This window comes from Emys orbicularis, chromosome 6 (assembly GCF_028017835.1).
Source record: "Emys orbicularis isolate rEmyOrb1 chromosome 6, rEmyOrb1.hap1, whole genome shotgun sequence".
NCBI classification, from domain to species: Eukaryota; Metazoa; Chordata; order Testudines; family Emydidae; genus Emys; species Emys orbicularis.
The window spans coordinates 69,864,794-69,888,594 of NC_088688.1; the positions used below are offsets into that span (position 1 = coordinate 69,864,794).

The 23,801-nt window shown below is 38.1% G+C and overlaps 1 protein-coding gene across 1 annotated transcript in view; it reads left to right on the forward strand.

Annotated features, from left to right (window-relative positions):
• Positions 1 to 19,846, forward strand: part of WDR36 (WD repeat domain 36) — a 49,867-nt gene extending 30,021 nt beyond the window's left edge. The window contains exons 14-23 of the mRNA XM_065406359.1: positions 556 to 721; positions 992 to 1,100; positions 2,082 to 2,161; positions 8,572 to 8,679; positions 11,082 to 11,179; positions 11,930 to 12,072; positions 12,735 to 12,854; positions 13,115 to 13,196; positions 16,277 to 16,464; positions 18,960 to 19,846. Of these exons, the coding sequence (XP_065262431.1) occupies positions 556 to 721; positions 992 to 1,100; positions 2,082 to 2,161; positions 8,572 to 8,679; positions 11,082 to 11,179; positions 11,930 to 12,072; positions 12,735 to 12,854; positions 13,115 to 13,196; positions 16,277 to 16,464; positions 18,960 to 19,109 (1,244 nt within the window). The 3' untranslated portion in view covers positions 19,110 to 19,846. The remainder of the gene's footprint in view (positions 1 to 555; positions 722 to 991; positions 1,101 to 2,081; positions 2,162 to 8,571; positions 8,680 to 11,081; positions 11,180 to 11,929; positions 12,073 to 12,734; positions 12,855 to 13,114; positions 13,197 to 16,276; positions 16,465 to 18,959) is intronic.
• Positions 19,847 to 23,801: the final 3,955 nt, after the last annotated feature.

Below are 23,801 nucleotides of genomic sequence, written 5' to 3' on the forward strand. Positions count from 1 at the left end.
TGCAGGAATCTTGCTATTGAAGCAACAGGTGGCTGTGATTACTCTACTCTACAGTTAACTTGTCTTTTATTCTCTCTGAGTGAAGGACAACAACACTCCCGCTACTGTGGATAGTTGTGGAGTTGGCATCTAGTTAATTTTAAGTAACATAAACTAATAGGCTACTATTAACATAGGCTAATATTCTGCTTTGTGTCAACAACATGAAAAATTGTTCAGTTAAAACCTTTTGAATTGCCATCTTAATCTTGTTCTTAGCATATTTTTTTGTATATCTCATTATGTCACACTAATGCTTAGTTATCTGTACCTTAATCAATTAAACAGAATTGGCCTGTGCACACATGGAAAGCACTGGTTAAGTATATAAACGTATAATATTCAAGTTATAGTTGTCAGGGGGCTTTACTATTGTTTGTCCGATACCTTCCTCTTGTTTAAATCTGTCTTTAGCTCTGAAGGGACCTAGATTCCCCAGTAATTGGCACTATGTAGGTACCTAAGATAGGTGTAAAGCCCTGAAATGTAATTTATTTTTTTTCTTTTGGATTAAAGCACATGAAGGTGCCATTAGAGGGGTAGCAGTGGATGGATTAAACCAGTTGACAATCACAGCTGGAAGTGAAGGACTAATTAAATTCTGGAAGTTCAAGACCATGGACCTAGTTTACTCTGCAAATCTCTCTTCTTCTCCAAGTGCAATGCTGCTTCACAGAGACAGGTGAGAATCTAAAACTATTTCAGTTGCAGCTTTGATTGTTTTGTTGTAGTCTTAAAGACCATGACAAAAATGTCTTTCATTTCCTAACATTTTAAGCTAGAAATCACTGTTAGTCCTGCAAGGAGCTTTTTATATTGCAGAAGAAATGGAAACTTGTCTTGCTTAGGAAATTTCAGTAGAACATAAAATTTTGTCGGGTAATATTAGGATATGCTTGTCTGTTTTATCTCTGAATATTAATTGCCAATATATACTACTAATTCTTTCCAGTGGTATTCTGGGAATTGCCTCAGATGACTTTGGCATTAGCGTTTTGGATATAGAAACAAGAAGGATCGTCAGGAAGTTCTCCGGACACCACAGCCAGATTAATGACATGGTGAATGTATATACTGTACATATTTGTGTGCTCACGATCTGCAACAAAAGTTAATTCAATTTGAGGGTGATAGATTTGTTGTCTGTATATAACAGATAATAAAATATAAATGTGTGTTTAAGTTGGATCCCTTCTTGTTGTGTTCAGCTGCAGAAGCCAAAAAATTCAGGGTACCCCTTTGGAAACTGCAACCATACATGTGTATATGTCCTCTTAAGAATTAATGTAGCTTGCTGATTAAAATGCTCAACGTTCAAATAGTAAATATAGAAATTTTAGCTCACCCGTACAGACTTGTAATTTTATTGTAATTTTATTACCAAAGGACAGATAGACATTCATTTTTTAAACTAAAACCTTATTTTTTGTTCTTAATCAAATGAAAATTTAGAAGTAATATAACAGATATTTGAGGCCACACTGGTGTTATTGAGGGCAGCAACTGGGACGCTATCCATCTCTTCAAAGTCTATATTGGCACAAGAGATTCCCTACAAACCAGAAGTATAAACAGTAGTTTTAAGCATCTATTGTAACATAGCTATATTTGTTTATTATACAGCACATAAGAGTGACATGCTGATGTGCATTAGATATTTGTTTTCAAAATGCTGTCAGGATTTGTATTAAGTTACTAATTTATTCCAAATACCAAGAGATGAGTACATCTCTGATGTTGACGTCTTATGTTTTTATATTTTTTTCTTTTACATTTTGTGGTGAATATCTATCTGTGTGCACAAAAGTGAGGGCCCACAAACATAATATGGGTCACTGCACTTATACGGTATCCTGCTACACCCTTGCTTTTCTAGCCTTAGGTCTCCTGTGATCAGAGACTATCAGTTTTGTTGTGTGGACAAATGTCTGCCTAGGACTGGGATGAAACTATCAATGCAATCTTCTCTTATGAACTAAAGCAGGATGTGTATGCTCTAAAATACTTATTTAGATATATTATTATTATTATTATTACTATAGACTTTCAGTCCCGATGGCCGTTGGCTAATAACTGCATCAATGGATTGCACCATTAAGACTTGGGACCTCCCATCTGGATGGTAAGTCAATTTAAGTACTGTAGAAGAGCGCTCTTACTTGCATATGAATTCCATGCATTAAACCACAAAAAAGACTTGATGCATTGACGATTTCCCATAAACCTACACTAATTTAAAAAGTTGATATTCGTTGAACATTAGTATTTGAAACTGACTTGTTTTGTCTGGCATTAGTAATTTTTATAGCCATTTTACGAAGCTCTTGTAAATGGAAATGTATAGTAGAAAATTACAGTATAGGCAGTGTTTGAAGCCTGACATTGAAATTGTGAACAATAGGACTTCTTGGTTTTTTACTTTCAAGCACATGTACAACTGAAAAGGTTAAAAGGTCAGTTTTACTTTGATAATAAAACCACATAACCTTATGTTCTGCTTTCCTGAATGGTGCTTCATGTCAATGCAAAACACTTTGTAAATTCAAAAGCATAAAATGACTGTCTGTTATCATGTCTGTAGTATCAAACACTAGGTTAAGATCGCAAATCAACTTTAATTTTCCATTTCTACTTGCTTATAAACTTCCCGAAAATTTCTCCTCTGCTCAAAAATGAATATTCTGCCCTGGATGTTCAGTTTTGGTTGAGAAGTACACAGTATAATTCAGGAGGTGGGAAAGATGTGCACAAAGGTGACTTCAGACCCCCTTTGTGCTTTCCTGATTTGGGCTGATACCTCAGGGCATGTCTACACAGCAAAGAAAAACCCATGGCTGGCCTGACTCGGGCTCACAGGGCTCAGACTATGGGGCTGTTTCATTACTGTGTAGACTCCTGGGCTTGGGCTGCAGCCCAAGCTCTGGAACCCTCTCACCCCGCTTACAGCCTGAGACCAAAGTGTACACAGTAATGAAACAGCCCCATGTCCCAAGCCCCTTGAGCCCAAGTCGGGCCAGTCACAGGTTTTTCTTTGCTGTGTAGACATACCTTTAGTGGAGCTGGGTCCCAATTGCTCGAAGGTTTGCATTGTTCTGTTGCTATGACAGTATTAACTGAAAATTATTTACTTTATGAAGGCTTTCATTTAAAGTACATGATGTGAGTTGTATCACAGAAAGATTGGTCAATAGATTGTTGAAAGTCATGCCTCAAGTTAGAGACCAAAAGATTAATGGATGAATTAAATTTAGAACTTCTCTCCTCAAAACTGTTATAGATTCTTAATGTTGATTTCATTTCTTATTAAAGAAATGACTTGGAAAAGCATATGATAAAGTTTAAAGGCAATCTAAGACCGTCAATGCACTTGCCTTGAGTGTTTAGCTTGTTTAACATTTGCATCTGTCACTGTAGTACATAGATGCTATTGTATTTTATAATATATATTGGAGATAGGAAGACAACAAAATAACTCTAGCAAAATTCTTGTTGATATGGAATCGACATGACATATTCTGTCTGAAAAAAATTAGGGTAATTTATCTTGCTTGGAATTTAGAGAGATGGTTTTGCTCTTGTTTAGGTAGAGCAGTGATGCTCATTAAAAATTCAGCTGCAGGTCTTACTTTCCCTTAGTATGATTAGGAATATGAGCTATTTTAGACATACAAAAACAATTGCTAACTTTGAAGCTCTACTTAAGAAAAATCATAGATTTTATTTGATTCAAAAACATCAATCTTTTACAAGTTATGATACATCCGTTTTTAGTGTGCACTCTATCCACTCATTGAGCACGTGGTGTATAAATTCTCTTGAAATCTGAATGATGTTTAAATGGTCTCCTTAAATTTCACAGAAATAGATGATCCATCTGTGCTTGATTGTATGTAATTTAATTGATGTCACTGTATGCAAATTTCTCTTCTTACTCAGTGTAGCTTGGACAGGCAAATTAACAGGAGTACTTGTGGCACCTTAGAGACTAACAAATTGATTTGAGCATAGGCTTTCGTGGGCTACAGCCCACTTCATCGGATGCATAGAATGGAACATATAACAAGAGTGTATATCTATACATACAGAGAAGATGCCATATCAGCGCTAAGAGGCTAATTAATTAAGGTGACCTATTATCAGCAGGAAAAAAACTTTTGTAGTGATTATCAAGATGGTCAATTACAGACAGTTGACAAGAGATGTAAGGATAGTTATCATAAGGAAATAGATTCAAGTAGTGTAATGACTCAGCCATTCCCAGTCTCTGTTCAAGCCAGAGTTAATGGTATCTAATTTGCAAATCAGTTCAAGCTCAGCAGTTTCTTATTGGAGTCTGTTTTTGAAGTCTTTCTGTTGCAAAATTGCTTATGCTCAAATAAATCTTATTAGTCTCCAAGGTGCCACAAGTACTCCTGTTCTTTTTACGGATACAGACTAACACGGCTGCTACTCTGAAACCAGACAAATTAACGTTAATTTACATGCCCTGTACTCATAATCTGGGTTATCTTTTTAACTCTCTCTCTAGCCTTGAATTTTTTCCTGGTGATCTCAGTATGCACTAACACATCCTTCTGCCCCTCCCAGCCTAACTCATCAGACTTACGTTTCCTTTTTGAGTGCTTATGGATTCTCTCCTTGCAAGAGACAGTGGTTTTATACAGGCCTCTGTGGGGCTTCTTTTGTTCACCCCCCATATCCACTGCTATGCTTCTGCTCTTGTGCTGCTGAGCAGCTCTGTTGGAAATCCCGTGACCTGGCTGACTTCCTCCATTACAGATTTTTTCTCTCCTCCTTCAGTTCTGCCATCTTCCTTGCTAAACAACTCTACTACCACAACTTAATTAAATCTCACACCCACAATCCCAGATGCTTTTTTGTTACCTTTGGCTCACTGCTCAAACCCTCTGCTCCCCATATGCCCACTTCTCTCTCCACCCAGGATCTCTCTGATTTCTTCCAAGGGAAGTTTTGACAAAATACAACACGAGGTGACTTCCCCTTCCTACAGCTCCTCTCATCTTTCTCCGCTGTCACAGATGGAGAAGTTTCCCTTCACTCGCTCCAGTGGCCCCATCACATCTCCTGATCTCCCTCGTACCCACTCTTGTCCCTTCCCTTTTGGCTCTTCCCTTCACAATACAAACATGTTCTAGACTCTCAGAAATGTAGGACTGTAAGGGACTTTAATAAGTCACCTGGCTCAGTCTTCTGCACTCAAGGCAGGACTAAGTAATAACCAGACCGTTCCTGACAGGTGTTTGTCTAACCCAGTGCTCTCAACCTTTCCAGACTACTGTACCCCTTTCAGGAGTGTGATTTTTGTCTTGCGTACCCCAAGTTTCACCTTACTTAACTACTTGCTTACAGAATCAGACATAAAAATACAAAAGTGTCACAGCACACTATTACTGAAAAATTGCTGACTTTCTCATTTTTACCATATAATTATAAAATAAATCAATTGGAATATAAATATTGTATGTACATTTCAGTGTATAGTATATAGATTAATATAAAGTCATTGTCTGTATGAAATTTTAGTTTGTACTGACTTCGCTAGTGCTTTTTATGTAGCCTGTTGTAAAACTAGGCAAATATCTAAATGAGTTGATGTATACCCTGGAAGACTTCTGCATATCCCCAGGGGTATGCATACCTCTAGTTGAGAACCACCGGTCTAACATATTCTTAAAAACCTCCAATGACAGAGATTCCACAACCTCCCTAGGCAATTTTTTTTTTTATGGTTACCTATCCCGTCAGGAAGTTTTTTCTTAATGTCCAACTTAAACCTCCCTTGCAATTTAAGCCTATTGCTTTTTTTCCTGTCCTCGGACATTAAGGAGAACAATTTTTCACCCTCCTCCTTTGTAACAACCTTTTATGCACTTGAAAACTATTATACTGTCCCCTCACAGTCTTCCCTTTTCCAGACTAAACAAACCCATTTTTTTCAATCTAGACATTTGATCACTCTTTTTGCTCTCTTCTGGACTTTCTCTAATTTGTCCACATCTTTCCTGAAATGTGGCACCCAGAACTGGGCACAATACTCTAATTGAGGCCTTATCAGTGCAGAGTAGAGTGGAAGAATGACTTCTCATGTCTTGCGTACAACATTCCTGCTAATACATCCCAGAATGATGTTCGCTTTTTTTCCAACAGTGTTATACTGTTGATCATATTTAGCATATGATTCACTATAACCCCCCGACCCCCTTCCGCAGTATTCCTACCTAGGTAATAATTTCCTATTTTGTATGTGTGCAATTGATTGTTCTTTCCTAAGTGGAGTACTTTGCATTTGTCCATATTGAATTTCATCCTATTTACTTCAGACCATTTCTCCAGTTTGTCCAGATCATTTTGAATTTTAATCTTATCCTACAAAGCACTTGAAACATCTCCCAGTGTGGTATCATTCACAAATTTGAAGTGTATACTCTATGCCATTATCTAAATCAATTTTGAAGATATTGAACAGAACCAGTCCCCGGACCAATCCCTGCAGGGTTCCACTCGATATGCCCTTCCAGCTTGACTGTGAGCCCTGATAACTACTCTGTGGGAACAGTTTTCCAGCCAGTTATGTACCCACCTTTATAATAACTCCATCTATGGGGAGGGATAGCTCAGTGGTTTGAGCATTGGCCTGCTAAACCCAGGGTTGTGAGTTCAATCCTTGAGGGGGTCACTTAGGGATCAGGGGCAAAATCAGTACTTGGTCCTGCTAGTGAAGGCAGGGGGCTGGACTCGATGACCTTTCAAGGTCCCTTTCAGTTCTATGAGATAGGTAGGTATTTCCCTAGTTTATGAGAAGGTCATGTGAGACCATACCAAAAGCCTTAATAAAGTCAAGATACACCACATCTACTGCTTCCCCCGGATCCACAAGCCTCATTACCCTGTCAAAGGAATGGTTTTGTTCTTGACAAATCCATATTGACTGTTACTTGTCACCATAGCATCTTCTAGGTGTCTACAAATTGACTGCTTGATTATTTGCTGCATTATCTTTCTCGGTACTGAAGTTAAGATGACTGGTTTTGTAATTCCTCGGATTGTCCTTATTGCCCTTTTTATACATTTGCACTATATTTGCATTCTGCCAGTCCTCTGGAATCTCTCCCACCTTCATCTCACTCTTCTCTTCTCCCCCCCCCCCCCCCCCCCGATCCTGAGCATCTGTAGTTCCCACTGATATCGTGCTCCAGCTGTGACCTTCTACACTTCCGAAAATCTGACCCTTGGTGACTCAAGTTGGGCTTTCAGAAAATAGAGAAACACAGTGGCCACCTGTAAAAACTTTGGTTTAAGTGACTTGCATAGCATCACAGAGGACATGTGTTGCAGAGCCAGGGAAGGAACCTTGTTCTCCAAATGTCATTAAGCTGCCTTAACCAAAATCATCCTTTCTCTTCCTGCAGACCCGTTTCATTCACTTCACATCTTCCAATTACTGCAGTAAATGAACCAGGAATCCTATAGTAAATGGATTTGTTCACTACAACACTGATTCATTTACTAAGCACTGTCTCTCCTACACTATATAGAGTAAAGAGTTTTTTTATTTCAAAGTGTCTTTGCATATGAAGAAATGCTCATTAAAATAATAACTTCAAATTCCTTGCTTAGCAGGGAGTTTCTTGCCATACTGTGCAGATTTTGAATTTCAGGAGAGGTTGTGGGAAGTGGTGTATACACTGTTAGGGCCTGATCATGTGTAACTTATGTAGGATCAAAAATATTAGTCTTGGGAGACACGTGCTGGTGTGACCAATTAAAACTGTATAATGAGTTTATTATAGGGTGATAGACTGTTAAATTAAACTGATATTGCCTATTTAGTTTATTTCTATTTTCTTCTTCATTATTGTCAAAATAACAGTTGTAGTTGGGGTTTTTAGAAAATACAAAATCCAATGTTTTATTTTAATCTATTACAAAAAACCCAAAACATTGAATTTTCCTCTCCAAGTTATGATGGGAGAAAAATGAGAGAATACAAGTACAATTGAGGATGCTATGCTGATTTTAATGTTTAGTTGGGAGACACTAACAAACAGTGCTTTTGTGCCGTGTAAGGTGACACAAGCTAGCAATCAGTGGCAGTCCATTGGTGGGAGCATGGGGAGGTGAAAACAAGATGGGAACCTAAAAACAGTGTGTCTATATAGATCTAACTGAAAATATAAAATGTACTTTCTTGACCCTAAAAACCAATTTAGTAGTAAATCTGTGGAATTGGCTGTGGAGAAATGGTTTCTTGACTTTCACAAAATATGTAAAACTGTGTGTAGGGGGCACTTAAAACTTTATTATACTGCCTCAGAGGTGACTTAAAGTAATAAAGATTAGTAAGTGGTTTTAGTGTCATCCACCTGCTAAAATACACACAGTTTATTGGATTATTTGAAAAAATCTAGTTTGTATGTATGCTTCCATAATCTAAGTGCAAATGTGAAAGTTAAGAAAATGAATTCATTGCCCTGTATATAATTCTTTTTGTTTGTTTGTTTGTTTTCATAGCCTCATAGATTGTTTTTTGTTAGACTCAGCAGCTATCAGCATTTCTATGTCTCCTACTGGAGACTTTCTAGCTTCATCACATGTAGATGATCTTGGAATTTATCTATGGTGAGTACATAATACATTTTAACAAATATTCAGAAATCTACCTATTTGGACATAGAATTATGGAAATTGGAGCTGGGAAAAGGCCTATTAAATCACCCTATCCTTCTACTGCAAATTAAGGATTGTTCCTTTCAGTATATTCTCCATTGTTTTGTCTTTTCCAGTTCAAAACTCTCAAAAGGCTTCTGTTCTTAGGGGGACAGTTCTACCATTAAATATCTCATGATCTAGACACTTTCCTAACAATCAGCTGATATTTTCCTTTTTAAAAATTTCTCCTCACTACAGCTTAGTCTCAGGAGGAGAAAGAGGAGCAGAAAGCCCAGCAGCTCAGGATGGTTCCACTCCCTCCTTCCCTGTCCTCTCCAATGGAAGGCGCCTTTGCTTCTTCCTTCCTTCCTTGCAACACCCCGGAAAGGGAGAGAGGGGGTGTCACGGAGTCCCTGGGCGATGCTCTGGAGCTGCTCCCCACAAAGCCAGTCAGGACTTTGGGGAGCCTCCTCTCCCATAGAGCAGACTGTCTTCAGGGCAAGAAGCTCACATGGCTTCACCTCCTGGGTCTCTCCTGGGAGCATTCAGCATATGCCCCTCCGTGCGCTTCCCACAATGAGTCTGCCCAGGCGGGGTCCTGGGGAACCCAGAGGTCCTGCACGCACCCCCACTTCGCAGTCAGACGTGACTCTCAGCCAGCCAGTAAAACAGAGGTTTATTAGATGACAGGAACACGGTCTAAAACAGAGCTTGTCGGTCCAGCGAACGGCACCCCTCCGCCGGGTCCATTCTGGGGTCCCGCGAGCGTAGGGTGACCAGATGTCCCGATTTTATAGGAACAGTCCCGATTTTTGGGTCTTTTTCTTCTATAGGCTCCTATTACCCACCACCCCCGTCCCGATTTTTTACACCGGCTGTCTGGTCACCCCACGCGAGCGAGACACCCCCGTCTGCCCTCACTCCTAGTCCCCAGCCAGCTCCAAACTGAAAACCCCCTCCAGCCCCTCCTCCTCTGGGCTTTGTCTCTTTCCCGGGCCAGGAGGTCACCTGATCTCTTTGTTCACCTTTAGCTATTTCCTTGCAGGGGGGAAGGGCCCTGTCCATTTGTTGCTAGGAGATAGTGTCAGTGATTTATGCACACTGGCCTTTATTCCACCTCCTAGAGACTTAAGAAATGCATAGGGGAAACTGAGGCACCCACATAGTATTCAGAGGAAACATTAAGAACAGTCCCACTTCGTCACAGGGGGCCCTGCTGCAACCCGTCCCCCACCAAGCCTGGGAGGAGGAGGGTGTGGAAATGAAGGAGCTATAGGAGGACCAGACGAGAGGGGCTGAAGAGGGCAGAACAGATGTGAGAGCAGAATTGATGGGCGATCTGGGGGTGACAGGATTGCCTGGGGACAAGACTTGATGAAGGGACTGGGGAGACATGATTGATTGGGTGGTTTGGAGCAATAGGAACTGCTGGGCAGATATAGGGGTGGTGATAGACTTCCTCCCTGTTTTAGGTGACTTTAAAAACTGCCAATATAACAGTACTGGCAAACTCTCCTAGTGCAGATTCAGTATATACCGGCAAAAAGGTCCTTTTGATCATTACAGCTTATACCGTTTCCTGGAGTGAACTAAGCTAAACCATTCAAATGGACTTAATTTTGCAGGTGTAGCTGTGTCTCCACTAGGGCTTTTGCCAGTATAGCTAGGTTAGCAAAAAATTATATTTTAATCATCATGACTATGCCAGTAAAACATTTTAAGTATAGATTAGGCCTCATTTGTCACAAGCTTCCCTCACACATATTTCTGCTGGTCATAGAAATTGGAGGAATAATTGATATTTGATGATGATCATAATAATAATTAATCATAATATGGGAAATCCTTGTACAAGGAGTGTAAATGTAAAGAACTTTACAAACATTAAGCCTAAAAACAGTCTCTTCAGGTGGGTGAGTCTAACTTTTAGAGATAAACTGCAAAGATTAAGTGAAATGACACAGTAAATCAGAGCCAGAAATCCCAGCTCTTGTCCTCTGCTCAACATAATAAACACACATTCTAGAGAACGAGAAATTTAAAATGTGCTGCAATTTACATGGTAGTAGAAATAATGCCATTTGTAATAATGGCTTGTTATTCTTGAAATGTGCTTTTGCTGCATGATTGTTAAAAGCATGGAAGTTATTTTTCACTTGTACCAATATTTTACAGAAGACTTTTTCCAAGTTTTGAACTTTGTGTTAGTTTTTGTAGAGATGAGTGAATCTAACTTTGAGAAAGAAAGTCAGTGATTTGTCATATCGTAGTAGTATCAGAAATTTAAAAAACACTGTTTAAAATAATTGTCCACATGTTTGTCTGAAAAAAATTCGAATGTTTTTAATATGTCATCTGTCTCAATTATTCAGGTCTAACCGTTCCTTGTATTCGCTTGTCTCTTTACGGCCACTTCCAGCAGATTATGAGCCTTCTGTAATAATGCTTCCTGGAACTTGCCCTGCACAAGGTAATCATGGGATGAAAGAGGCTTATTCCTAGTTGTGTAATGAACCTCAAATAGCAGACGTTTAATTTTCTCAGTGTACAATTCAGTATTTTCGACCACGAAGAAATTCATGTAACAGGAAAAATTTGCTTATAATTAAAATAAGGACTCTTTACTACTACCTCTGGGGAAATTACTGTTTTAAAATGTAGCACACTAACCTTAGTCACTAAAATTAGTTCCTGCTTCTGGATCACATGACTTGCTCAGTCACACGGGGAGACTGAGGCAGACATAGGGACAGAACCCAGATCTCCTTAGAGTGCATTAATGATAAGACTATTTTTCCTTTCATGTATGTAATTCTATGCATATTTGTCTATGAGCAATTCTATAAATATTGTACACACTTCAGTAGATGAATAGAGTCTAAAGATTATCAGCAGAGTCCCATAATTAGTAAACATTTCTCTTCCCCTTCTCTCGGTTGCCCCGTCTGCTTCTCCACACACACAGACCATAAATTAGTTTGCTGCCATAATATATATTTGGATTATCAACAGCTACTCTGAAAGGCACATGTAACTGTGCTAGCCAATCACTTTTGTTATTTTAATATATTACACAGGCAGTAACATCAGATATTTGAGTACAAAGTATTTAAAATGATCTCCATAACTCAAATATATTTTCATGTAAACGTCCTACATCAGTGCTGATACAACTTGTTTTGGTTTACATGTGTTTATAAATGAAATTTGTCTCTGAAAGATGTGGACATCACAGGAGATGAAGAAACAAGCGATGAAATGATAGACTATAATTCACCAGAGCAATTGGAAGAGCAGCTAGTGACCTTGTCGTCACTGTCTGAATCAAGATGGAAAAACCTCCTCAATCTTGATGTTATCAAGGTAATATTACATGCACACCTCATACTGAAAAAGCTTTGATTATTGTGGCTTCTGGGCCAGATCTTGTGGTCCTATCCCATCTACTTTGGATAGTTCTGGTAGCACAAGACAGACAGCTGACTTAACCAGTTGCCTTAGGACTCCTCTGGAGTGGAGGGACTCCTTGGGTGGTGTAGGAATTGCATAATGACTCTTGCATCACCACCTCAGCCACTATGGCCACTACACTGGCCTGTCTGAGGGCACTTTCCAGTCAGACCAGCTTAAACACCCCTATGAATCTGCTCTATGTTGTGTCACCAGACCTGTGTCTGGAAGGGAGGAGAATGGAAAGTGGCATAAAGACAGCTTTACATGCCCTCCATTAGCTGCATCAGGCATAGAAGAGCTTGTCCAAAAGACCCTCCCTCTGTCTTCAATATTACTTTAGGATTTTTCATTCAGAAAATCTGTAATGCATTTCATAATGCCTGGGACAGTTTTGTAGATGTACTCTCAAGAGTCTTCCTAACGTTAATCAATAAAATATTTCCCAAATATCGAAGTGTTTTGTTTTTCTAAACAGTCCTGATTATCTTCCCAATAAGGATTTCTTTTTTAAATCTATAAAATCAAAAACTTTTATGATAAACCTGATGATTTTAATTCAAATGTTTAAACAGAAAAAGAATAAACCAAGAGAGCCACCGAAAGTTCCCAAATCAGCTCCATTCTTCATCCCAACAGTTCCTGGCCTCATACCGCGATATGCTGCTGCTAAGCAAGAAAATGATGGACAGCAGGTAAAGATAAAACTGAATAGAGTTTTGAATATTTTGTATGTTTTTCCCTGCATATCCCAGGCATAATTTTATTCACAGGGCTTTTAAAGTTTGTCAAAACAGTTTTTCAGCGCCAACTGTTTATATAGAATGAATTTATATCCAGATTCTTCAAATGCTTTGTCCTATCCATGAAAAATATCTCCGTAGGATGTGAAAGTATACATTGTATATTGGTATATGCTCCAAGTGATGTGTATGACCTTTTTTGTTTTGTTTAGTCAAAGGTAGTAAACCTTGGAGTATTGGCACAAAAATCTGATTTCTACGTTCAACTTGAAGAAGCCTTGAGCAGTAATGAGTGTAAGTCAATGTGTGAAATTTCATTCAAGTGTAACGAACTATTAATATTGGGATGAATGTTTGAGTTCTGATGAAGAATTAGTACGTCATGGAAAACAGTTCTAGCATATATTTGCAAAGACAGCAGCACTAGGCAAACCGTGTTAACAGTTAAAAAATAAATAAAATATAACCACTACATGAGAGAATGAGATTGACTTAAAGATAATATGCTGCGATACCTTGAAACTTACGATGATCTAACACTGGTCTGCAAGGCAGGCAGTAAATGCTTAATGTAATGTCTGCACGTCTAATGCTGATGATTCTTTAGAACTATCTAAGCAATACCTTTTTATTAACTTTTATTGTGAATGGCCTGCTCACCATATTTCAGACAATTTAAGGCTTGTGATCTCTTCTTGATAATTTAAACAGAAATAATTGGTTATAAAAAATAATCCTTTGGATAACTTAACACTTGGTGCATTTTGAAATTGAAATGCTTTGAAACACCTGTAGAGATTCATATACTTGGTGGATTCATTTGTTTGTTTAAATGGTGCCTCTGCAGAGCCACTTTAAAATAGGATTTTAGAAGCAACTGTTAATTAAAAAGAGCAGAGCTGGAACGTCAGTAGATTGTCATTGGAGACTTGTTTGCAAGCCAGCTTTGCTAAGATTTCTTCTGCTGCTGCTTAGACCCTTCAAATAAGGTTTCTGAAGTGAGCCAGCTTATTCTGACGTTCTCCTTCGTTTGAGTGTGAATCTCAGATTTAACACTGGGTATAAATGAAATTTGCAGACAACATAGACTGGCAATTTAAAGTAAAGCAGGCCCTGATAGGGTTGCAGAGTGGTTTCCATTGTAACAATTTCTCCTGTTTTTACATGCTCTCAACTTTCACATTTTGGGTTATTTTTCATGCTTTGTTTGTCCCAAGCTAAGTTTGAGTGAAAAATTTTCAGTAGTTTGAATTATGGGAGAGTAAAACAAAAGAAGTCCTTTCCATTTTTTTAAAACAAACTATGCACCCTTTAGGACCAAGTTCAGCAAAAAGAACTTAACATCAAGTTCTGGAGTAAATCACAAGCATGAAGAAAATGTCACGTTTTTAGTCTGTGCCATTTTGCTGCATTCTAAAATAGTCTGCAAACTTGATTTTCACTTAACACATGTTTGTATTTTTCTGTTGCAATGATAAAGCTGTCAGTATGAAAACAGAGGTGCTGCTGTCCTGTCAGCCAGTTTCTACAGAAAACTGTCTCCAGCCAAGTACTGAGCTTCATCCTCCAGGCACTTTGCTTGTGGAATTTCCATAGATTTCAAAGGGAATTCTGTGTATGGAGTGACTAAGGAATCAGGCCTAGTGCAACTGGGTGGTGAGGATGGGAGTGGTTTGGAGAGGGCTATTTCCTCACACCCCTCTACCAAGGTCATTATTGCCCAGCCTGGTTATTTCTTACTGCTTTAAGAAAATTGAGAATTTTAGTTTAAAGGAACTATCAGAATTAGTAGTCTCAAGATTTATCCATCTTTTTTCCTTCCTCTGGTGTCGGTAGGTACATTTTATATAGCATATTCTATCATTTGGTGACTGACACTTTTTGGTTTAACGTTCCCTGCCATAGTGCTAGTTGGTGATAAAACATAAGATAAAATTAGGTACTTTTTTATATCCTGTTCTGTATACAAGAACTGCTATAATCAGCTGTTACAAACTGATATACATTTTCATGCAGTGCATTTAGTATCTCAATACACAGCACTATATTGGATCTTTTCAAAGCAGCTGTATAGATAAGTGTAAAGACTTTTTGAACAGTTACAAGTATTTTCTGAATATTAACTCTGTAAATATGTTGCATATTTGTATGCTTTTTTTGTTTAAGAATATCTCTGGAAATTAGATGCTGCATTTTACCAGCACTATATTAATGTGACTTTTTTACAAATAAAAATTAGCTTTGTGGTTCTTGCCTCATATGTAGCTACTATAACACTCTATATTGTTTGTCAAAACACTTTACAATCTAATGAAATTAAATAGGATATCTCCATTAATATTTATTTATCTCCTAGAACTAGAAGGGACCTTGAAAGGTCATCGGATCCAGCCCCCTGCCTTCACTAGCAGGACCAAGTACTGATTTTGCCCCTGATCCCTAAGTGACCCCCTCAAGGATTGAACTCACAACCTTGGGTTTAGCAGGCCAATGCTCAAACCACTGAGCTATCCCTCCCCCCAAGTTGTAGTCTCTTCTCAGTAACTTCAGAAACTCAAACTCTAATAGAATACAAAGAGTATTTAAGATCACTAGTTTATGAACAGTTGCATTAGAAGTTGATCTTGTCATCAGCTTTTACTTCTGAGTTTCAAAAGAAGCATAACTAGAGGTAGCAAAAATCAGGTAGGATTATAGTATTTGGAAATAGTTGGTAAGAAGAGTAATGAAGAGAAAAGAACACTTAAAATTACAAAGTGGCCATCTTTCTGTCACCACACTGGGGGAAATTAATCACTAGCAAAAGTAATAACTGTTGAAAAAGCATTATAAAACTTTGATTAAATAAATAATTGCATGTTTTACTTACTTAAATAAAGGCTTATCTCAACCAAAGTGCTATTCAACTCACATGTCTTGGTATATATTGAATTAACAGCTTGAAAGTGGCAGTTTGCACTTTTTCTTATGCCAAGAATTAATGGTTAATTAATGGTTAATGATAAGCTGGTGGTTAATGATAAGACTAAGTTGTTAATGATAAGCTGTACAACACTTCGAAGGCACCAAAGTCAGAAGGCATAAAAAATGTTCATGAAGATACTATAGGTAGTCCTTAGGGCGAGCCAAATCCATACTACTGATGATGAGATTCAGATACTACTTCCTCTCAATATGTGATAGAATAGTAATTGCAGACAGAGATGGCATTCTGAAGAAACCAAAAAGAAAAAAACCCAACAAACTAAGAGATTCATCCAGAATGCCACCAAATAGCTGTTCAAAGATTTTGAAATATTTTTTTTCGTATTGAGCATTTCTATGTCACTTCATTGCAAAAGTTTAACTGTTTCTTTTTTAATGCTTTAACACAGATAAATCTCCACTTAATATTCTAAAGGAAATGGGACCATCTAGTATTGAGACAGAGCTAAGAGGCTTGGCTCCAGATGCTGGTGGCTCTGTAGAGGTGATGAAAAGCTTTTTGAGACTGATTGGGACAATGTTGAACACAAAGTGTGACTTTGAGCTGGCCCAGGCATATCTTGCATTGTTTTTAAAGGTAACTATATATGTTTTTATACAATTTTTGTTACTGCTGCTGCTTCTTATTATACCATAATGGTACATGGCTCTGTAAAATAGATAAAATCTGCCCAACAAAAAACAGTCCTGCTTTGAAGAATTTATCATCTTTTATGGTGATGGATTCTGGTTTACCAAAATGATTTACTGTATCTATTGACTAATATGATAACCCTAACATGACCTTAGTCTTAACAACTTACATGAAAAAGTAGAGATGGTGGCAAAGACAATACTAGCAGTTTTTAAAAAAATCATTTGAACACGATTCATTGCTTGTGATTATTTTGGTTTTTTTCCAATTTGCCATTTGAATATGACTTGGTGCTTTTCTTAACCAACAGTTACTTAAAATGTAGTTAAATAACTGTTACCTATATTTTTGTGAGGATAAACATTTGATTGCATTTGTTCTTTTCACCCTGGGAGTTGTAGTTTTCAGCTTGCATCTTAGCCTGCTGATTTTGAGAAACTATGATTTAAGCACCAGTGGGCTAACATTGAATGTACTCCAGGAGGTGTGAAGATTACCAAGTTGTCATACTTTTTATCATGGCAATAGGCACTCTTTTAAACAGAAGTGACTTTTTAGTAAAATGGTTCTTAAAGTTATCTAATGATAGAATGTGTAGATTCTGCTAGTTGAGAGACTGTTTTTATTGTACTATAGTGTAGGAAAGGAATTACAGTTACAACTTTTTTAAATGTTCTCTTTAGATTCACACACCTGTGAGAGTGTCCATTTAATCGAGGCAGTTTAGTAATCTTGCAGAGATTAAAATTTAAGGGAGAGGGAGCTATTTAAAATTAGTTAGGCTAGAGAAATATAAACATACTCTTTATTTAGAGTCAGGGGGGGATTTGTATTTCTGTGATACTTGAGCACTAATATATTGTAGAATTTAGGTAGAACAGAAATTCCAAGCTCAGTGTGACTGATAAATTTAACTGTATAAAGAAAAGTGAACAGGCCCAGTGGTACTGTTGCTTGGTGTGTTGATTGTATATTGATTACATTACTGATTTAGTTTCTCCAGTTAGCACTTTGAAATTTGGTAGGTTCTTATCCCAAGATCAGGCCCCATATTAGCAGAATTACTGTTCAGTTGGGAGCCCCAATGTGTATCGTTGCAACACTCAGACTTAGGAAATCACACTGTATTTATAATAGTTAGCAAAGTCACAAACACTGTAACCCAGCATGGCAAAGACAACACAGAATGAGCTAAGCATCCATATACTTATACCATCTCTTGCAAAACAATCTGAAGTGTTGGTGATCATGGTGAGCAGGAACATGACAACTATCATCAGTGGTGGTCATTCTGGCATATCACCCCAGGCATATAGGTTGGGATACAGCTTTTCTAATGTTATACTGACACCACTATCCCTAATGCATATTCAATAGGGATTTCAGCCCCTCTTCCTCATTTGTAATTCCTTGCCCTACTAATACTGTGGTGCCATTCTCCCATAGGTTATTAATTCTTTTACCTAAAGTTTATTACCATGGTAAACAAATTGACATGTATGCTCTTCTTGTGGTCAGATATCTGTTGATGTCCCCAAATTAAAAATATCCCCAGCTGGTGTAAACTAGCATCTTCAGTAGTTTGCAACATTTGTGATTATTACAAAACAATAATCAAAGCCTTGTGCCATCTTGTGATGTAAGGTCACTGTTAGTTTACTTATGTATGCTAACTTATTGAGCAACTACTCCTCCTCAGGCTATAAGGCCGTATATTTATGCTAACTGCTTAAGCTACCCTTATAGGGCTAGGCCAATCAGTCTCTTGTGTTTCTGCTATCCATTCCTTACTCCTTTATTGTTTACTTACTATATAACTATGACTACTGCATGGGCTACAGTATAGTAGTGGTGCAGTATGCTACTCTGCATGGGATTAAAGTTTGTTTCTGAACTCTGTCCCTTGCTCCAGGTCAGCATGTGCTAACTGTGTGAAGTCACTATGCTCCGCCCCTAGATAACAGGAGCGTGCCTGGCATCATTCTTCTTGCATTAGTCAGTAAAGGGTCATTTGAATAAGCAATGCTGATTGCCTTCAGAATGCTGCATCCAGCCTGTCTGTGCCAGAGGGAGACTGGCTGTGATGCAGGATGTTGAGGAAGAGCAGAATTACTCCCTGGGAAAAAGATGGGAGTGTGCAATGAGCATATCTTTTCATTCATATATCTGGTTTGGCATTGTGTCTGACAAAATTTGCTGCCTTCTCCTAGCTAATACATATATAGTAGTAGTAGAATAACTGATGGTAAAAGGGGTCTGACAAAATAAATTCAATGTAATGCTGTCTTTATTAAAAGAAAATAACATTACTTGCTTTACTTGGGGCATCACTCAAAGGAAGATGTGGATTGAATAGAAAAGTTGATCCCTCCTTTTCCCCCCCCAAAAAAAGTGTGATCATTGGAATTTAAATAATTGACTACTTGTCTTCATTTCAGTTGCACCTTAAAATCCTTTCCTCAGAGCCAGTCTTGCTGGAAGAAATAGCCAAAGTGTCAACCCAACTAGAGGAAACCTGGATCCATTTACAGACTCTCTTCAATCAAAGTCTGTGTGTGTTAAATTATATGAAAAGTGCTTTGTTATAATGTGCCTTTGTTCCTATTTAAGAATACTAATGTTGGATAAAATCCTCTCAGATTGATGGTACTTTTAACATTGCAGATAAGTTTCTGATTCCAACAATACAGCTTTTGTATGTCTTTGTTAAATGATACAGAATTAAATATTTATTTAGCTCATTTAAATTCATTGTCAAAATTTGAACTTACAAAATTTTAAAATGTAAAGTGCCCCACTAAATGACTGCTGGAGGCAATGTAAATTATTTTTAAAGATGAATAAACATTAAGGACAAATATAGCGTAGCAAATATATATTCTCGTGACCAAAAACATATAATGGGGCAACAAATTATGAGAGAGAAAGCAATAAACCTGCCAGTCTCTGTGTATAGAAAATACTTTGTGTTTGTTAGACTTATGCTATAGCTTAAAAAAAGCCATTGCTTTAACAAATGTTAACTGTGAGTTAAAACAGTGATACAGAAACTGCACATCTCCGTGAAGCCAAATAGTCATTGTCATGACTAAGTGCTTGCTAAATCCAATTTGAAGAAACTAGTTTGTTTTCACACTCTTGTAAATTGTGTTCTTTTTATTCAAATCCTTTTTACTCAAGCAAAGATTGCCAGCTGTAATATCAAACATAGAATGCAAATGATAAATTTTTTTACATGTATCAAGTTTATTATCTTGAAATTTTGTGAGACTCCATTAGTGATAATGGGGGATAAAAGCATTCAGATTGATGTTCATTGTTAGCAGCACTGAATGTTAACTATGCAAATGAATATTACTCTCAGTAAAAAAAAGATACCTTGTTTTTTCTTTCAAAGAGAATCTTGAATTTTAAAAGGGTCTCTTTCAAATGCTGCTGGTTCAGAATACTTCTAGAAGCCCAAGAATGCTTTGCTGTTGGACAAGTTAGTTAGTTCATTCTGTTTCATGCACTACAGATAGAAACATTGTCTCACTGAGTAGCTGGTGTGTATATGTAGTTTAGAAAAAATTCTGATTAGAAGGGGCTGGTGCCCACGTAAGGCTATGATTTGGTCATGGAGGTCACAGAAATTGTGAATTTCAATACAGTCCATGAAACAGAGTGGTGGTGCGACCTGTGCGCGAGGGTGCAGCACCACTCAGATTTGGCCCATCCATCCCTCTATCTCCATCTGTGGAGGGACAGATGAGCCAAACCAGAATGGCGTTGCGATCCCATGCACCAGGTCGCAATGCCCGGAGCTGGGACCAGCCCTGCAGGACAGGAGCCACTGCTTTCGGGTTAGTATGAGTTCACTCTCCAACACCCCTCCAGTCCCCGGTCCCAGGCCTCACCTTTCAGTACCCCCTGGCCTTACCATGAATTTTTTCCTCACATCTCTGCTGTGAAATTTTATGCAAAATTTCTGTGCCAAAATTCTAATCTTGTGTATATACCATATGACACCATAAGAATGAAACAGAAGTAAACTGGTTAATTGCCATATATGCATAACTTTTCATTCCACTATATCACAGACCTCAGTTCCATTGTTTTCTTTAAGTAATCTGTTCTAGAGCAACTCATGCTTATTTATCAAAGTGCGCTATACTACCTGATGCAAGCTCTGCATTAAATTTTCAGGGTAGAGGAGTGGGGGAGAGAAGCGTGTGTGTGTGTGTGTGTAAATATATATTGCTATAGCAAGTTTGCAAAAACGCGTTTTAAAAAAAACCAAGAAAAACAAATGTAAATATTTTACAAAATTCAACTGATATTTTTCTCCTCTGTGTTCTTATTATACTGGAGGCAGTGACCTGAAATGCTGCCAAATGTCAAAGCATCCCTTCCTTCAGCCAGGAGAGGGTGTAGTGTTCATACTTCAGAAGGTATGACCTCTACAAAATAAATTGGCTGTCAGGGGATATTTGAAGGAATATGGCTGCTCTTATTTGGGATTTTAAAAAAAGAATTGACCTCTGCACTGGTATCTGGGTGAATTTCACTTAAAATGTACATGTGTAACAGTAATTGCCAACTTTTACTAAAAACCCATGGTGAACAGAAAAGCTTTTTATGGGCCACAACCAGATTTTGGAATTTCCTGTGTGACAGGTAATGAACTCTGAATGTGAAAAGCAGCAGAGGAGCTGAATTCCGTGCACTGCATTTTGTTCTGCCCAACTGTAAGAGAAACATAAAATCTTGCCTGAAAGAGGAACTGATTTTTTTTCAAGTATTCTTTTAAATTTCCTATTTATAATTGAAAACTGGCCATATATTCTGATATAGACATGGGGTCTTGGTGTAAGTAATCCTGCAAGGTGTGGAGTATCTCCTGAAATACAATGAACGTCCTCAGCTCACTTTAATGTTATTGGCAAATAAGAGTTCAGCAAGTGGCAAGATTAGCCCCAGTTTTTAGTTATGCTAGTTCTGTTTTTCATCTTAAAATATGTTTGGTTACTTAGAAATATCTAGATATAGTTGGTGTGATATGTCTAGAGATATATAGGATTATACAGCAGGAACTTAAGCTGTACTTCAGAAAAGATTTTTAAGTAGAATTACAATTAAACTCCATAGTTAGGCTTTTGCATACTTAACACAATTCAGTTAAGTCACTCAACTCATATCTAAGCCTAGTAATGTTGCAGCAGTGTACGGTTATATGTCAAATTAAGTAGAGGGAACTTAATCTATGGTGATCTAGCAAAAATTTCAGTACTTCAAAGTTAGCTAGAAATGTAAACTAGAAACCAAAGGCCTTTCTTGTTACTCATCGTGGGGAGACTTAATTGTGGACACATTTGTGGGCTTGGTATAGAAACAGTAGTATGTGCAATCCATTTCTAACTGAATCTGATTTGAAACAATCCTTAAATAGCAATGAAGAAAAGTATGCTTGGCCCAATTGCTCCTCATTCAGTCTCCTTCCCCTTCCTGATTAGTATTTCAACTCTATGAACTGCTGATCTTCCGTTGTCTGTCTGTCCTTTTTGGAAAGAGACCTTCCATCCTACAACAACCCTGGCAGTGCCTTATTCCTCCTGCACAATCGCTTCCATGATTCCTTTATGTGGGTAGGGCTTCAGACTAGCTGCTATTCCATCTCCCGGGAGAAACAAGTCCTGGTCTGCCTTGGAAGCCATTAAAATGACAGTTGCCAGGGGAAATCCACTTGAAAGAGCTTTGTCTCTAAAAGTTAATGAAAAGAAATAAAATCTGTTTTAAAACTGAAAGACCAGACCAATGGCAGAAAAGGTTTAAAATATTTTCTTGCTGCCAAAAGTACCAGTACATCTAACTATAATATTACAATGTGCAACTGAACATGTCAGTGGAACATCATTAGAACAATGGCAATACAGCTGCTGAACTAGAAGTACAATAGTGAACCTGTATTTTACTTAGACATACTTTAATAATAAAAAAAAAAAAAAGTGAGGGAGTGGATGATGACTCAAAACAGCAGCAGCAAAAGGATTGGGAGATTTTCACGTCTGTTGGTAATCTAAATTACCTGGGCCTGCAGTTGCACCTGCCCAGTTCTCAGGCAGCCAATGAGTGCATCTCAGCCACAGCAGAACCACTTGATTGGCTAAGGTAGTCAGGTGGCTTACTCTTAAACCCAGCAGCTGCAGAGGATCAGTGACTGCTCAATGCACATGCCCATGGATTCTCTGCCTCCCTGCGTTTGTTTTGCTTCAACCCCTGTTCCTGTGCTACTCCAGCCTAGACCCTGCCCTGTGCCCAGCCTTGTTCTAGCCTTGCTCCTGTCTTGGAACTAGCCCAGCTTTTGCCTTCTCTGACTTCAGGTAATCCAACTGCTGAGCCTTGGCTGTTCTCTGGCTCTAACTCTCGACACTTGGCTCTGGCATTTGGGACTCTGACTTTTGGCTCCGATCCCTGGTTCTGACTGTGCTTTGCTTTAGCATTTGGATGCTAAATTCACTTAAACTGAAAGTATATTTTACCAAAAAGCCATGAAAGTCAGCCTTTTTCCAATCTGCCTTTTGGGTGGGTGGTTTGTTTTCATTTTTAAGTGCTGCTTACTAAAGCATTTGTTTGAGGCAGTGCTTGCTTGTTTCTACATATGGTGCCTACTTTGGTTGATTCATGTAGTTATTCACACAATTTTTCAGGCTGGATGGAAACAGTGAATACTGTGGTTGAGGGTCTGGTCCTTCTGGAAAAGAATTGATGTGATTGGTCAGGATCTGGTGTACTCTACGGTTCCATAACTGCAGAGTTTACTTCAAAATACACCTGGATGGAAAATTATACTTCAGAATCCAAGCGCTCATTTGAAAACAAAGTCTCTAGCCTCCTGAGTATGAAGGCAACCTAAAAATGTGAACTAGATGTGATAGTGTTGTTTTCCTGATTCTACTTACAGCCTCTAATGAGTTCAGAGTTGTGAACTGCCCCATTCACTGTATGGAATTTTAACCCTGAAATCTAAGGAAGTCAGTCTAAAAGTCAATACTGTCTTTCATTTTTGATCGTTTAGCACAAACATCCAGCTAATATATTTGTCCCAAGCTTCCCCATATCATTGTCAGTTGTGACATCTTTCACAGTGTAACAGCTTCCATCCTGACAATTTCTGTGCTGTAGATTTGAGTTGTCAATTCACATTTACTTTTTTCAACATGCATAAGGAGACAGCATAAGACATTAATATTAAAACATCAGGCTACTGGCCTGATTATAGTGCATATTTTAATATTTAATTC